A 15130-nucleotide genomic window follows, 5' to 3' on the forward strand; every position below is an offset into this window, starting at 1 on the left:
TGTAATATTAAAAGATTTACTGGACCTTGAACTCTAAGGGAATTTTTTGAGCCCCGGACTGAGGAAGCTACCACTTTTAGAGTAGATTCCATTGTTCTCTTGAGTATAATTTTGCAAAATGAATGCAAGTTGCACAACCATATGAAGACTTAACATTACTGAAGTGCACACTTAGAAACGGTTAAGATGATAAATGTTATGTTCTGTGCCTCCTTTTAAAGCACAATTTAAAATACAAACTTAAATTTAAGAAAAAGAGAAAATGGGAGAAAGTCAGAAAAAAAGAAGGGGTGGGTAACAAGAGTTTACAGATGAAAGAGAGAAAGGCCAAAGACAGAGTCTGCAGCAAAGTGTGTGTGTGTGGGGGGGGGGGTGCGGCCAGGGTAACAAGGGAGATCAGGGAAAGGGCAAATGGGGGGAGCACAGAGAGTGAACCCAAAAGAGAGGAGACCGTGAGCGGGGGGGGGGGGGGGGGGAACGAGGGCGGGAAGTGGGGAAGGACAGAGGGTAAGGGGAGGAAAGGGGAGGTGGAGGTGGGGAGCAGAGAGGGAAAGCATTTGTAGGAAAAGAAAACACCAAGGCAGAGAGGAAGACAGAAGACACCAGAAAAGATGGAAGCAGGAAGTAGAAAGAGAGGGAGGAGGGTGAGGAGGGGGCAGGGAATGAGGAGAGAGCCGAGAGAATTCAGCAGCAGTGACATGAGGATGGAAAGCTGGGGGGGGGGGGGGGGGGCACACAGAGGTGGAGAAGCAAAGGCAGGCAGAGGGAGAAACCAAAGAAAAAGGAGATAAAGAGAGAAACTAAGTATCTTAAAGGGCTGCTTATTCATGGATTGCATTCTAATAAATATGTATATGCTATGAAGTCCCCTTTAAACACTGTTGCCCTAATGCTAAACATTGTTATTTATTGCATCTTTATTATCATTTATTTCAAACTATTTTGTAATTTCTCTTGTCAAGTATTGTTTGGCTTATCGGTTATTTAACTGTGGCTGTTTAATTTCTGAGCAAGTGGGAACTTTCTCCTTATATATTTTATTGATTTGAAGTTTAATTCCACTGCATTCTGGAACATGCAATTAAAATTTCTGGAGGGAAAAATGAAGAAATGTCAGACTATTTTGCTTATAGTAATTGAAACCAGTAATTGCAAACCCTTTTTTTCAAGGAGAAAAAGCTGCTTTTCATTTCCACAAATCCTTGAGGTCATTAGGGTCAGAAAGACACCCACATGACTCCTTCAATCAGTGGTGACAATGACTCTCCAACTTTGTAAACCCACCCCAAGAAAGATGCTTTAGACTACAACCTCACAGTCCCTCTGCAGCAAACACTTCACAAAACACAAGTGTATCACTCTGATACTTTCTGTTCTATTGTACTTTTTAAAGGCGCTTTTGACCTACTAAGCGGCTTCCACGACCCACTAAGCGGTGGTGAGCCACACTCTGGAAACCCATATGTAGAGTACGTGTTGGGCACAAGTGAGTTGGCTAAGCTCCTGAGCAGGGAGCCCACGGTGGATGTGAAGGGCTTGTTGTTGCTCCCAGCTTCTCTCCCAGTTGCCCTGGGAGTGCCGAGAAACCAGGCAGAAGTGGGCACTGTGGTACCGGTCCTCCAGGCTCTCGGCTATGCCTTTGAAATAATTCAAGATACACAGAATCTTTTTTGTTACTTAGGAACCTGGATTAAAATTATATCTGCATCAGTGTAAATTCCCTGCAATTTATATTTTCCTTTTGACTCGGACTTGGAAATACTTAATGAAATATAATCATAATTTGAAATAAGGACCTTCCCCTGTCAAATTATTTAAATAATTGTGGAAACTCAACCCTCATTTACACCTGGCTCTACAAAGCTACCGCATGACTCCGCACCAGGGCCTCATCCCCTGGTCCCTGCCTTACACTGCTCTGTCAACAGCCAGATGCTGCTGCACCATTTGGGGGAGGGGAGCATGGGAGACTCAATAATATATGATCTCCTTTGAAAAGCCCATAGGGACTTTGCCTTGTTAAGCTGAACAAAGGAAGTTAATGGCTCTCAATTAGTTAAATTTCAAATGAGAGGCATGTCTAATTATAAATACATTTATCTAGTTAAATGCATACTGTTTAATTAGCATTGTTTTTAAACGGGTGACCCAGCAGCATGTAACCATGTTTCCTTAATATCCAGATCCCTTCCCTTCAAGGTGACCACTTCATGATACTTACCTTTCTTCGGGGCTTTTGTTCCGTAACAAGAACAATATGTATGCCCTGCCCTCCCCTGGAAGAACGGATGTCCCGGAGTGAGTTAGGCACGCTCTGAAGACTTTTCTGAGCTCAGGACTGATTGCTCATATTACATCCATTTTAATGTCCATAAATTCATCAATTCATTTAACACGTGATACAGCGAGACAGGTACTTTCTTTCTTACATACCTCATGACCCAGGGCACAAGAGCAAGACATCTTTATTGTCTATAAAATGAAAGCAATAGTGATGGGTTTGGAAAAGAGTCTAATTAACACATGTCTTTAACACATGTAAAAGGCACTTGAAACAGTGTTTGGCTCAGAGTGACAGCTTTCATTATTGTTATTAAAACATGCTGTTTTCTATGTTAGAATGCTTTTCCACAGCCTATGATTCATTTTCTGGAAAATGCCAGTTTAACATTTCCTCAAGTATGCCTTCCTCAAACAGCCCCTCCACTTTCTCCCTTTAACTCTTGGTGCCCCTCCAGTGCTAATATTTTCATCAGCACACCAGCAGCGACGGTGCTTTATACAGAACTAACGAATTCCCACAGCAATCATGAACTATTTTTACCATTTTACAGATGAAGGGACGGAGGCACAGGGAGGCTAAGTCACTTGCCCGTGGACACTGGATCTGACTTGGGTAGTTAGTCCTGGCTCTGGCAGCCCCATCTGAGCCACTACACTTTACAGTCTGTCTCTCGCTTCCTTTCTGCACACCCACCTCAAAGGACGACTCACTCAGGACATCCTGAAATCATCTGAATACCAATCTGCCTCTGTTAGGCAGATGCTGACTGAGTTAAGCAGCGCATGCCATTCAACTCTGTATCCTGGCAACTAACACAGGGTCTGGAACACAGAGTGTGTAAGTGTTACTTTGCCACTCTCAACATTTGATAAATGAGAGGTCCTAGAGTATACCTCCTCCACATGAACCCAAAATTTGCAAAATTGGTCTCAGAAGTCCAAAACTCTGTGCCCAACTATGCCAAAGCATTAGATCCCTATACCATGTCTCAGTATAAAGCTTTGAGGGAAAAATGCCACCAATTAACTTGCAATTATTTGTAAGAAAGCAATGTAGAGAAATAAAAGATTTTGGATTTAAGCTAAAATTAAAAAGGTGGTGAAATTATAGTGTGCTACTGCTCTTTTGTCTTATTTTTCTCCTATCCAGTCCATCCTCTAGGGCAGTGGTTCTCAGTCAGGGGGTGTCTGGTCTCCCCACCCCAGGGGACACTCGGCAATGTCAGAACTTGTTGATTGTCACGTCTTTGGAGGGGTTTTTCACTGGCAGCTAGGGAACAGAGGCCAGTGATGCTTCCGAATATCCCATAATACACAAGACAGCTCCCCCATCACCCACCCAACAAAGACTTATCGGGTCCAAAAGTCAATAATGCCAACATTAAAAAACCCTGCTCTAGGGTGAGTTGCCACATTGTATGGGAGAGCACAATTTGCCTACACAGCTTTAAAAGAGTAGAACGAAGTTCCTAGCAGAAAAAGAAGAGAAAATTGGTAGCTTTACAATTAGAAATCTGTGGGCCAACTCCTTCCTAACCCTGCATCACTGGATTAGATGGTTAACACCAACTAAAAATTCTAGCATTATCCCTATTCCGTCCCATCCCATATAATCTCTGAATGATCAAATCAGGTACTAACCCAGCTGCGCCCAGAGAGGGTTATAAGGATGGGTTTTGGCCAGCGTGTTCACTGACTGAGAGGTGCGTTTCTCTGAGGAGGCTTTGATGGGAGGGTGATCAACAGGCATGACGGTCGGGACCCAGGCCAGGTGGTAGGTTAACACTGCAGTCAGTAAGGCAGCAAAAAACCTTTGAGAAATGGAAGACAATACAACCAGATGAGTCAATGCAGGAAGAGGCATGTCACAGACAGAACATACACTGGCCACGGAACAGGCACACCAGGCTCCAGAGGGCTGAAGCTTACTGGTTTTTGTTCATCTGTTCTATCAGAAGTGTAAACTCCTTGAGAAAGCGCTGGCAGAGCTGCGTTTTTTCCAAAGTGCTGGACATCATGGTAAGCCATACGGGTTCCGCTATTCTTGGAACAGAATATAAGTTCCAGATAGTCTCTCTATGAAAAGAGAAAAGAGAAAACTGTCACAAATATTATTTTAGGTAATCTTTATATGAAGGAATACAGGAGATAACAGTGACCTGAATCTATGGAGGGCTCAAGGGACTTATGCAGAATGTAAAATAGGAGTCTGCAAACTATGACCTACAGGCCAAATCTGACTGTCACCTGCTCTGCACAAGGACAAGGCAAAAGAGCTGTAACACAGACCATTTACAGAAAAGGTAGACGTTCAACCCTTGATATAAAATATTCATTTTAAAACAATTTATTTTCACAATGCCTCTATCAGAATTCATGCCCATTTTTATAGTAAAGAAATAAAGGAAGGACTAAAGTATGCTTTTTAAAAATTTTTCCTTGTTTTAAAAGTATATTTTATTGATTATGCTGTTACAGTAGTCCCAATTTTCCCCCTTTTCCCCCTCTGCCCAGTACCCCCCCTTCCCTCAAGCAATCTCACCCCCCTTAGTTCATGTCCATGGGTCATGCATATAAGTTCTTTGGCTTCACCCTTTCCTATATTATTCTTAACTTCCCCCTGTCTATTTTGCACCAACCAATTAGGCTTCTTAATCCCTGCACCATTTCCCCATTTCACCCCCTTCCCCCTCCCAGCTGATAACCCTCCAAATGATCCCCATACCTATGATTCTGTTCCTATTCTGGTTGTTTGTTTAGTTTATTTTTGTTTTTATTTTTTAGATTCAGTTGTTGATAGTTGTGAGTTTGTTGTGATTTTAGTGTTCAGTTTTGATATTCTTTTTCTTCAATAAGTCTAACATTTCATATAATAATGGTCTGGTGATGATGAACTCCTTTAGCTTTACCTTGTCTGGGAAGCACTTTATCTTCCCTTCCATTCTAAATGAAAGCTTTGCTGGATAGAGTAATCCTGATTGTAGGTCCTTGCTTTTCATCACTTTGAATACTTGTTGTCAGTTCCTTTTAGCCTAAAAGTTTCTTTAGAGAAATCAGCTGATAGTCTTATGGGAACTCCTTTGTAAGCAACTTTCTTCTTTTCTTTTGCTGCTTTTAAGATGCTTTCTTTATCTTGAACCTGTGGCATTTTAACTATGATGTGTCTTGGTGTGGTCCTCTTTGGGTACAACTTGTTTGGGACTCTCTGTGCTTCCTGGACTTATACGTCTATTTCCTTCCCCAAATTAGGGAAGTTTTCTTTCATTATTTTTTCAAGTAAGTTTTCGACTTCTTGCTCTTTCCCTTCTCCTTCTGGCACCCCTGATTTGGATGTTGGTACGTTTAAAATTGTCCCAGAGTTTCCTAAGCTTCTCCTAGTTTTTTTACATTCTTCTGTTCTGGTTGAATGTTTATTCCTTCCTTTGGTTTCAAATTGTTGATTTGAATTCTAGCTTCCTTCCTGTCACTGTTGGTTCCCTGCATATTTTTCTTCATTTCACTTTGTGTAACCTTCATTTCTTCCTTTATTCTTTTGCCATACTCTATGAGTTCTCTGAGCATCCTTAGCACCAGTGTTTTGAAATCTGCATCTGATAGGGTGGCTATCTCAGTTCCATTTAGTTCTTTCTCTGGGGTTTTGTTCTGTTCGTTTGGGCCATATTTCTTTGCCTCCTCAATTTGGAAGCCTCCCTGTGTTTGTTTCTGTTTATTATGTAGAGCTGATTTTACTCCATCTTAGTAGTGTGGCCTATGTAGCAAGGGTACCTATAAATTGTGTGGGGTGGAGCCTTAGATAATTGCCAGGAGGAAGGTACCTGCTTAACTCTTTGTGGCTCTATTTGTAGTGGGGGGCCCAGAGAAGGGACAATGCCGCTGCCTGGCTTCTGGCTATTTGCCTGGCGCTTGCCCCATTTCCAGTCAGTTCACCCACTTCCCGTGATTGGCACCCTTTCAGTTGCTGCCCTGAGGTCTTTGTATGTTCTAAGACCATGCAGATCCTTTAATTGGTGAAAATCCAGCAGTTTCTTCTGCCACCCCACTCCCCACTGGTTTTTACAGCCAGAGGTAATGGGGTTTTTTCTTTCTGGTGCTGGAACCCTGGGTTGTGCAGTCTGGCCTAGGGCTGGGATCACTCACTCCCAGGGTATCCATCCCAATTTTTACCCACGACACGTGAATGTGGGACCGTCTGTTCCACGACCACTGCAGCTGCCTGTCCTAGCCACACCGCCTCTCTGCCCTGGCTCCCTGGCTCCGCCCCTCATATCCGCCTGAAAGAATGTGGCTTCTTTAAATCCTTGGTTGTCAGATTTCCATATAGCTCGATTTTCTGATGGTTTTGGTTCTTACTTGTTTTTGAGATCTGGTTGTAATCCTTTCTACGGTTGCGTGAGGAGTCGAAGCATGTCTACCTACACCTCTATCTTGACCAAAAGTCTTAGAAATAAAGTATACATTATACTAAAAACGTGACTGGGGCAACACAACACTTCTAATTTCTGGTTAGTGCTTTAATTCCCTAAACCAAAGCAGCCTATTCATTTTAGATGAAAAAACTACATAAATGGCCCTTCACTATAGTATATACTAACTTTGTATATGGACTAACAGAATCAAATTTGTAGAACTGTACACTATTAGAGAAACTAACTAGACTAGTTCTATTACTTTACAGATTACGAAATGAACACAAGAGGAATATGTTACTTGCACAAGATATACAAATACTGAATGACAAGGTCAGGATGAGAATGCAGGTCACTCAACTCTTCCAAGAGCTCCACTCCAAGCTACATGACTCACATGCTTTTCCTAAGAGCACAATGACTTAGCTCAGCCTCTCCACTGGTATCTCATCCACTCTTTCAAAATCAAAATAGATGAGACCTATGCTGCCTTGATCTTTCACAAGAGAATTCCACTTTGGCAACAAACAGATCATTTGCCAACTTAGGGGTAGCAATAACAAATTACGGTCACATGGAACTGGGATTCATTAACTAAAACTAAGGTCTCCAAAAACACTTCATTCTGTCCCCATTTCTGGAGGAATAGGTTGTTGAACTATGGCGAACTCTCTATGTACACTGTAAGTGAGGCTTTCTGGTTCTATACTTTCAGATCTTGACCTCTGAAAAGTTGATACACTAATTAAACTAGCAACCAGACCCTCAAGTACAAGCCAGCTTATAGTTTGACCAGACCAGAGCACCAGCAAGTTCAGTGCTACCCTCACAAACTATAGAAGGTTTAGTAATCATTATATTGTTGGCAAAAAGTAAAACTTCACACTATCTATTTCTGACATATATGACTTAGGTCTTAACTATCGCCAGATAATGACCAAGCTATTACTTGAGTACTCTGTACATAGTCCAGGATTTAAAAAAAAAGGGTGGGGATTTTACACCAAGTGGTATTATAGAGCTCACCACCACAATCCTTCAGCATCACAAAAATGTTCTAATGATAAGAACTGTACATTTTTTTATCCCTCAGCTATAGAATAACAGTTTGGCCTCATTAGCCCCTGCCTGCTTTGGACTAGAACTCCATTCCCCATTGAGAAGCTGGCTCTAAGAAATGGTGTGACAATCCCAACTCAGCACAGTGAAAGAGAACCCCACCTGCTACCCAGAGCAGGTTACCTTTCTACCCAGACATTAGGGGCAAGGACTATAGAACACTGGTGTCCAGAGTACAAAGATCATCAATTAGAAATTAACAATGAAGGCACACTAGGGTGGCCATATAATTTAATGTCTGGATCAGGACCTTTATGGGAGGACACTGGGTATAAACTAGGACTGTCCTGGTGAGCAGGAGTGTGTACATCCCTGACATACATACTCTCTCTCCACCTATGCTTTGGACGAGCATTCTTGAACTCAAGGTTCCACACCTGTAAAATGGGTAATAGTGCCTACTGTTAGGGCTTTTGTGAGGATGATATGAAATGTGAACAGGCTAATAATAGACATCAGAATATTAGTTCTCGCCATTCACTCTGTTAAAAAAAAAATCATATCAAGGACTGCCTGTCAGGCAGTAGTGAGGAGAACTTGGTCCTGGATGACTGAGATTTTTGGCTTCTTTGCTCTTAGTTTCCATCTTTTAAAAGAAGGAGCTGAGAAAGTGACTAATAACTACAAACCTCCTATTCTTCCAAGTCATGGTCTCTGTTGCCCTAGATTCATGGCTGCTACTGCTACTGCCACTCTTAAGTTTGTCGGATTTGAAAACTGTGAATTTACCTGAATTCTCCCAGAGCTTCCATCAGACGGCTGACGTAAAACTGGACACGGAGACTCGATTCTGCTATCTTCCTACAGGAGATCATGGCCTTCGTGAAGGAGAAACAAGCCAAATTACTCTCTGCGAAGAAACTGCTGTATCACTCTCTTTTGGGCTTTATGATCAGAACACTCAAGACAGAGAGGCCTGAAGTCAGCAAGAAGCAGTAACTTCCACTCCTACAGTAACGCAGTATCTGATACATAATAACAATGTGTCAAAGGACCTATCCCTGCTGCAGAAGATTTACATTCTCTAGGAAAGTAATCTGATACCCAAACAAAGAGACTCTACCGTCTTTAAAGACCCATAATTGCTTCATTATTTGAGTAAGATTATGTTCTTATTACCTTTTCAATTGCACTTTTCAGCCTGTTCAGGTGAGACTCAAACAGGGGGAAATGAGAAAAAAAGAAGTCCTGGAAATCCCTTTGGGCTTCTTCTTTCTCATACAGGGAAAAGATGATGCTTATGGCAATTTTCTTCCTCCGAACTATGGCTGGATTAGAGCTACAGGTTTCTTCAGCCAAGCTGAATGTCTCATCAGTTGACCTGGAGGGAAACAAGTTTTAAGAGTTATATCAATGACTCACACTGAAGATAAACTGATGCAAGGGGCGATGACATTCAGATGGCTAATCCAGGACTTCAGATGACTAATCCAGAACACTTGGAGTCTTAACTAGGAGTTGATCTAAGTCTATTTCAGTCTCTCCTATAATTCCCAGTCATGAAAAATGAAAATACCTGCTTACAACCCAATACTATACTAACATGAAAAGAAACTTAAATAAAATCAGAAAGTGATTTCAAATGTCCTCTTGTCAGACTCTTAGTCCTTTCCCTTTGGACTATTTTACATCAGATTGGTGGTATTTAAGGAACGGATGTGAAATATCTGTTCACTCAAAACATGGGCCCTTTGTTCTCTAGCTAATAGGCACCAACAGATAAGCATGGGAAGAAAAGGACCCCATGTGGTATTTCATTTCACCAAGGATCATAATATGAATATTTACTGGTAGCTGAGGCTCACTTTCCCAAGACTACTCAAATTCGATGAAATTACTCCTATAAATGCTCAGATTAAGTCATGAGGCTGATTTAGCTCTCTGGGCAATCCCCTAGACACAAAGATCCACCTCTCTTCTGGTATAGCCAAGTTCTCAAAAAACTTAAGATGCTTTTGAGAGACTCTAGAGGATCATGAAGCCAATAAATCCTGAATATAGATTCAATTTGTCTTTTTTTAATCCCCATTACCATTTATCCCCTTTATGGGTAAGCCTCACAAATATGGGCCAATCATGTCTTCTACTTAACTATTCTGAAAAAACCAGAGTAACTGCCACATAGCTATAAACAGCAAGAGTGAAAATAAGAGAATTAATTTGTTTTTTTCTAAAAAGAACTCAAAGCCAAGGACATAACACTGCAAATGAAAGCACCTAGCCTGGCACATGGTATTAATAGTGATGCAGTAAGTTTTCTCTTACTCACTGACTCCACCATTGACACTCATAGCTCTGCCAAATATGGGAGATTACCACTCCCTCCATTTCCTTTACTACAAATTACAATGTAACAATTACTTATGCTTCGCAGAATTCGAGGCAGTTAGCTTCCTACTCTTGGTCTTGAATTTCTTGTCGAGTGTTCAATTCACAGTCTACACTGCGCCTGTGATTTCAAGTACGCCCACATTTTTAAAATCATGCATATATCTAAAGTTTTATGGTCAGGAAAACTATTTTATGTTTAAATGAAAGGAGATAGACATCTTGTTCCAACCTCAGAGAGATATGTTAGTGTTTCTCTTGACTTGACGCAATATCCCGGAGACATAGGTGCGGTCAATAAATCAGAAAAGGCTCTAACAGACGTGCCTCTGCAAAGGTGTGATCTCCTGGTGCTGCTGCAAATGTGACACATTATATTAACCTATCACCTGTCTTCTCAGAGGAATTCCTAGATCCTAATCATCTACTTCAGAAAAAAATACCTGCGGTTTTTGAAATTTTACTTCATGTATACAGAGCTCCCTCTTTTTTTACAAAGTCCCTGTACTATAATCTGTTTTCCTACACCAGTTTATTTCTACTCTATATAGAGAATTCTGAACTTAGCAGATACCAATACTTCCCTGCAGCTCTTTTTTGTCTACCTATTTCCCTTATTTTTCAAAAGCAAAATGACCGTATCAGCCCATTCATCTTTGGCCAATGTGGTCTTTAAACATCAAATTACAATCAACACTGAACCCTACACAGATTTACGCATCATCTTCATCTCTACCCGGTAAACAATAACTACCTCCACTTTAATGTAGCAGAGGGCGCCCCCTACTGAATTTCTGAAAAACTTCCATAGCTATCACAGTATGGGGCAGCTCCTACTTGCGTCACTGTCTCTCTCTACCGAATTCTAAAGCAACTGAGCTTCATTCTGTAGCCTTGGACCAACTGTTCAAACTGGGATAGATCAAGTCATGTGGTACTGTAATTATATTTTTTAAAGTATTCCACAATGAAAGAATGTTCCAGAATGTTTTTAAAAATTCAGGTGTTGCCTTGGCCAGTGTGACTCAATTGGTTGGAGCATCGTCCCATAAACCGAAAGATGCTGGGTTCAATTCCTGGTGAGGGCACATGCCTGAGTTTTGGGTTTGGTCCAGGTCGGGGCACGTTCGGGAGGCAACTGATTGTTGTTTCTCTCTCACGTCGCTGTTTCTCTCCCTCTCTCTCTCCCTCCCATCCCTTCTCTCTAAAATCAATAAACATACCCTTGGGTGAAGATAAAAAATAGTAATAAATAAATAAATTTATGCATCTAAACACTTCATGTCATCTTTACCCTTAGTCACCACCAGGTAAGCTATTATAGACCATTGTTGCAAATGTGGAGACCGAGGCAGAGTGATTAATCAACTTGCTTTAGGGACAGAAAACTCCTAAGTGACAACACTGGATTAGTACCTAGGGTTTCTGTCTTCCAGGTTAGGCTCATTTCTTGGACTCTAGGAAAGGCCACTGCTACTCACTTAACTTTTCTCCTTATAAAAAAAAAAATCATAAGGAATTTTGTTGAATAAGCAATTACAAACTTTATGAGTACTTCCAACGTCATAAACAGAGCCAAAACTCTGATTATTTAAGTGCATCTCAATGATCTACACTAGATATCAGGACTGCTTGGTCTAATTGTTTACGTTAACTTTGAAGTTATGTTGAATCTATGGACACCTTAGAACATATAAAATCTCCATTTCTCTGGGTCAAAGAACATCCCATCAGCAACTTCCCATGGTTGGTTCCATTTAATCATTCAAGTTCAAAGCTTTTCTGGGACATTATACGTTGCTTACTTAGAGAGCACCACCAGTGGCCTCAGGGAGGGATAAAAACTGTAGCTTTCTCCTCACTGCAGGCAGCACCGACTGCTAAATGCTCAAGCCTGACTCCCACCCAGGAACCCGAGTCCGCCACCTGGCACAGCAGTGGCCTCGTGGCCTGGGTGTCAGGGTGAAACCGCCACTTAAGGATCATTAATATCTTCCCTGTCTACCTTTAACTCTCTTAGCAAGAACATTTTTTTATTGACTACCGTGCATTTTCTCTGAAAGCCAGAGGCCATCATATTTTTGGAACCGTTCTTCCGTCTAGCGCACACGCCTGCCGAAAGGGGGCCATCCGCTGCAACATCCCTTCAGTGGCAGGATCTTCCCGAGCACAGGGGTCGCCTCAGAGCGTCCGCTGTGCTTCCACTCTCAGTGCCAAGCGGTACTGACTCCGGGCCAGCTCCGCAGGCAGGCATCCTCTCAGGGAGTCCTGCCTGCTCTGGGAAGGCCCCAGGTTTGGTTTAGTGTTCTGCAATTGCTGTCTTGAATTCTTAATAGTTTTATTATTGAACTTGTAAGTGAAGTCTGATGGCCAATGAAGCATGTGTGTGAGCAGTGAAGATACCAGACTACAGAGCAGGTAGGCTCAGGCCCAAGGGCGTGCAACCCAGACCATGAGTAACTGGCCTGGCAATCAGACACACGCCCACATGTCTGGGCGACCTAGGGTGCCCCAAGGCCCCAACCCGGCAAGGCTGGGACCTGGGCCCAGACTGGCGACTGTGATCGCGGCGGCAGCAGAAGCAGCAATGGTCTCAACTGTGGGCGAGAGGGAAGACTTGGGCAGGGCCGTGACCCCTGGTGGGAGGCCCTGTCCCTAGGAACTCTGCACAAATATTGAACTTTCTGACCTGGGTCATAGGACAGTAAATAATCCGAGTAAAAGTCTAGCAAAAGTAAAAGTCTAGCAGAGATACTGCAACAAAGTATATTAGGAAGTTACTGAAATTCTTCAAAGAGTTTATCATCTCTGGTTGGGAAAACTGCAGCAACATTATAAATCAAATATCCACAGGCTTAGAAATAGAAGTAAATGTAAAGACTGATGCATTGGACAGAAAACCCCGCTATTTTCATATGAAACTTCAGATGAAGAAATTATTAACAAGGAAGCCCAGTATAAAACTAATTTTCATACAGTTGAAGAGGCAGTGAGAGAATGCATAAGGCATTTTAAATTATACACAACTCATGAATACACTTTGTTTCTTTTAAGTTACAGGAAATGTCGGAGGAAACATTAAAATAACTTTGTATAAATTTACATTTAAAATTAAATTCAGACTTACACAAAATGGATTTGAGTGAAGAATCAAATCTTTTTTAGAAAAACTGTTCCACAAGAATCAACTGATCTAGATGTAATAAAATTTACATTTTGAAAGTTGATCAGAAGTCTGTCTCAATGTTGTCATAACCTACAAAGCTCCAGTAACAGCTGCATCAGCAGAAAGCTTTCTCCAAATAAGAAAATTATCAAAAGCATATGCCATCTTGCATTTGCCAGGAGGTACTAACATTGCTTATACATCAATTGATGTACAAATTGTATCTATTGATGCACAAAATTTTAAAAAGATTTTATTTATTTTTAGAGAGAAGAGAAGGGAGGGAGAAAGGGAGAGAAACATCAATACATGAGAGATGCATCTGTGCAAGAGATACATCGATTGGTTGCCTCTCGCACGTCCCCAACGGGGACCTGGCCTGCAACCCAGGCCTGTGCCCTGATTGGGGATTGAACCAGTGACCTTCCAGTTTGCAGGCCAGCACTCAATCTACTGAGCCGCACCAGCCAGGGCTGATGTATAAATTTTGATAACCTAAACAAATGAACTTGCAGAAAAGTGACCAAGAAAAATCTTATGATAAATGAAGATATTGCACTATTACTATTGCTTATATTACATAATATTATAACACCAAAGTATTACTTTTTGCAATTTATAAATCTGTTATTATTTAAATTTTTTATCTTGCATTGATTCCTGAGAAAGGGGAAGGGATGGAGAATGAAAGGGAGAGAAACATCAATGTGAGAGAGAAACATGGATCAGTTGCACCCTGACTGGGGACCGAACCAGCAACCCCAGGCATTGCCCTGACCAGGAATTGAACTGTGACCCTTTGGTCCATGGGACAATGCCCAACCAAGTGAGCCACACTAACCAGGGCAATTTATGTTGTTATCCACGTGTCACTATTACTCCTGTTACATTTAGTAAGTAAAATATTTATAAAGGGAAAACTTAACAGTTTTTTAGTACTCTTTAATAGCACTTTTTCCTGCTTTTAAAAGAAGAGGTCCCGCATTTTCATTTTTGAGCCCAAAGTATCTATTGTAGGTGTGAGATCACTAGAGAGTCATTCATTCCCAATGCCAGGTCTCAATTCAAATTGCTTTTTGAAGAATTTTGGAGGACTGGGTTGGAGATTGCTATTCAACTTTGGATTCAAATTTAAAGGGATGGAAAAGCATTTTTACTAAAGGGAAGGCGCCTGAAGACCTATCTGTTCCTTTCAATCACAGAAGGCGTCCTAAACACAGTGGGGTTCGGGGGACACCTTCTCCTGGCAATTGCAGTAGCAACAGCGCTAATGATGGCAATAAGAATAGTAAGTAAGCCATACAGGTCGATATTGTATTTATTTACTAGACCTCGTGCTGGCCTGACTTGATTTGCTAATCCCTTGTAACTTTTCCAACAATGCTGGGAGGCTGATACTAGGGCAGGTATCACACTGCAGGTGAGGAAACGACACTTAAGAATCCAGGTTACCGCATCCTCGCGTTCATCTAGCGAATGGCAGGCAGAGCTAGGACGTGTTCCCCACACCAGATTCCAGGCTCTTGACCATTCTGCACAAAGTCCATCAACCAAAGAGCATTCTTCAGTCTGATGCAGCTATAATGATTTTTTTTTGTCCAGCTCCCTACAATCCTGACAGCAGCAGGAGAAGAGACAAGCAGCCTGCCATGTGCTACACACACACCTTGACTCCCGGTTTCTCAGCCGGTCCCTTCAGTACCATCTCTTTCAGGAGACACCCCCAGTTCGCCCCGCAACCACCAGCAAGTGTTCTCTCCCTCCTCCGAGTCCCAAAGCACTTTATGCCTCTCTGTAGCACTGACCATTTCAGGCCTTTATAGCGCTA

At 41.8% G+C, this 15130-nt stretch overlaps 1 protein-coding gene across 5 annotated transcripts in view; it reads right to left on the reverse strand.

The window, feature by feature from the left end:
- The window catches only part of FNIP2 (folliculin interacting protein 2), a 120578-nt gene that overhangs the window by 24916 nt on the left and 80532 nt on the right, over positions 1 to 15130 (reverse strand). For all 5 annotated transcript variants that reach the window (XM_090288754.1, XM_090288751.1, XM_090288752.1 and 2 more), the window contains 4 exons: positions 8928 to 9129; positions 8538 to 8626; positions 4213 to 4359; positions 3925 to 4094 (listed from right to left, as the gene is read on the reverse strand). In XM_090288754.1, the coding sequence (XP_090144880.1) occupies positions 3925 to 4094; positions 4213 to 4359; positions 8538 to 8626; positions 8928 to 9129 (608 nt within the window). The remainder of the gene's footprint in view (positions 1 to 3924; positions 4095 to 4212; positions 4360 to 8537; positions 8627 to 8927; positions 9130 to 15130) is intronic.

This window comes from Furipterus horrens, unplaced genomic scaffold (genome assembly GCF_987537825.1).
Source record: "Furipterus horrens unplaced genomic scaffold, mFurHor1.1.pri manual_scaffold_10, whole genome shotgun sequence".
In the NCBI taxonomy this organism is placed as follows: Eukaryota; Metazoa; Chordata; class Mammalia; order Chiroptera; family Furipteridae; genus Furipterus; species Furipterus horrens.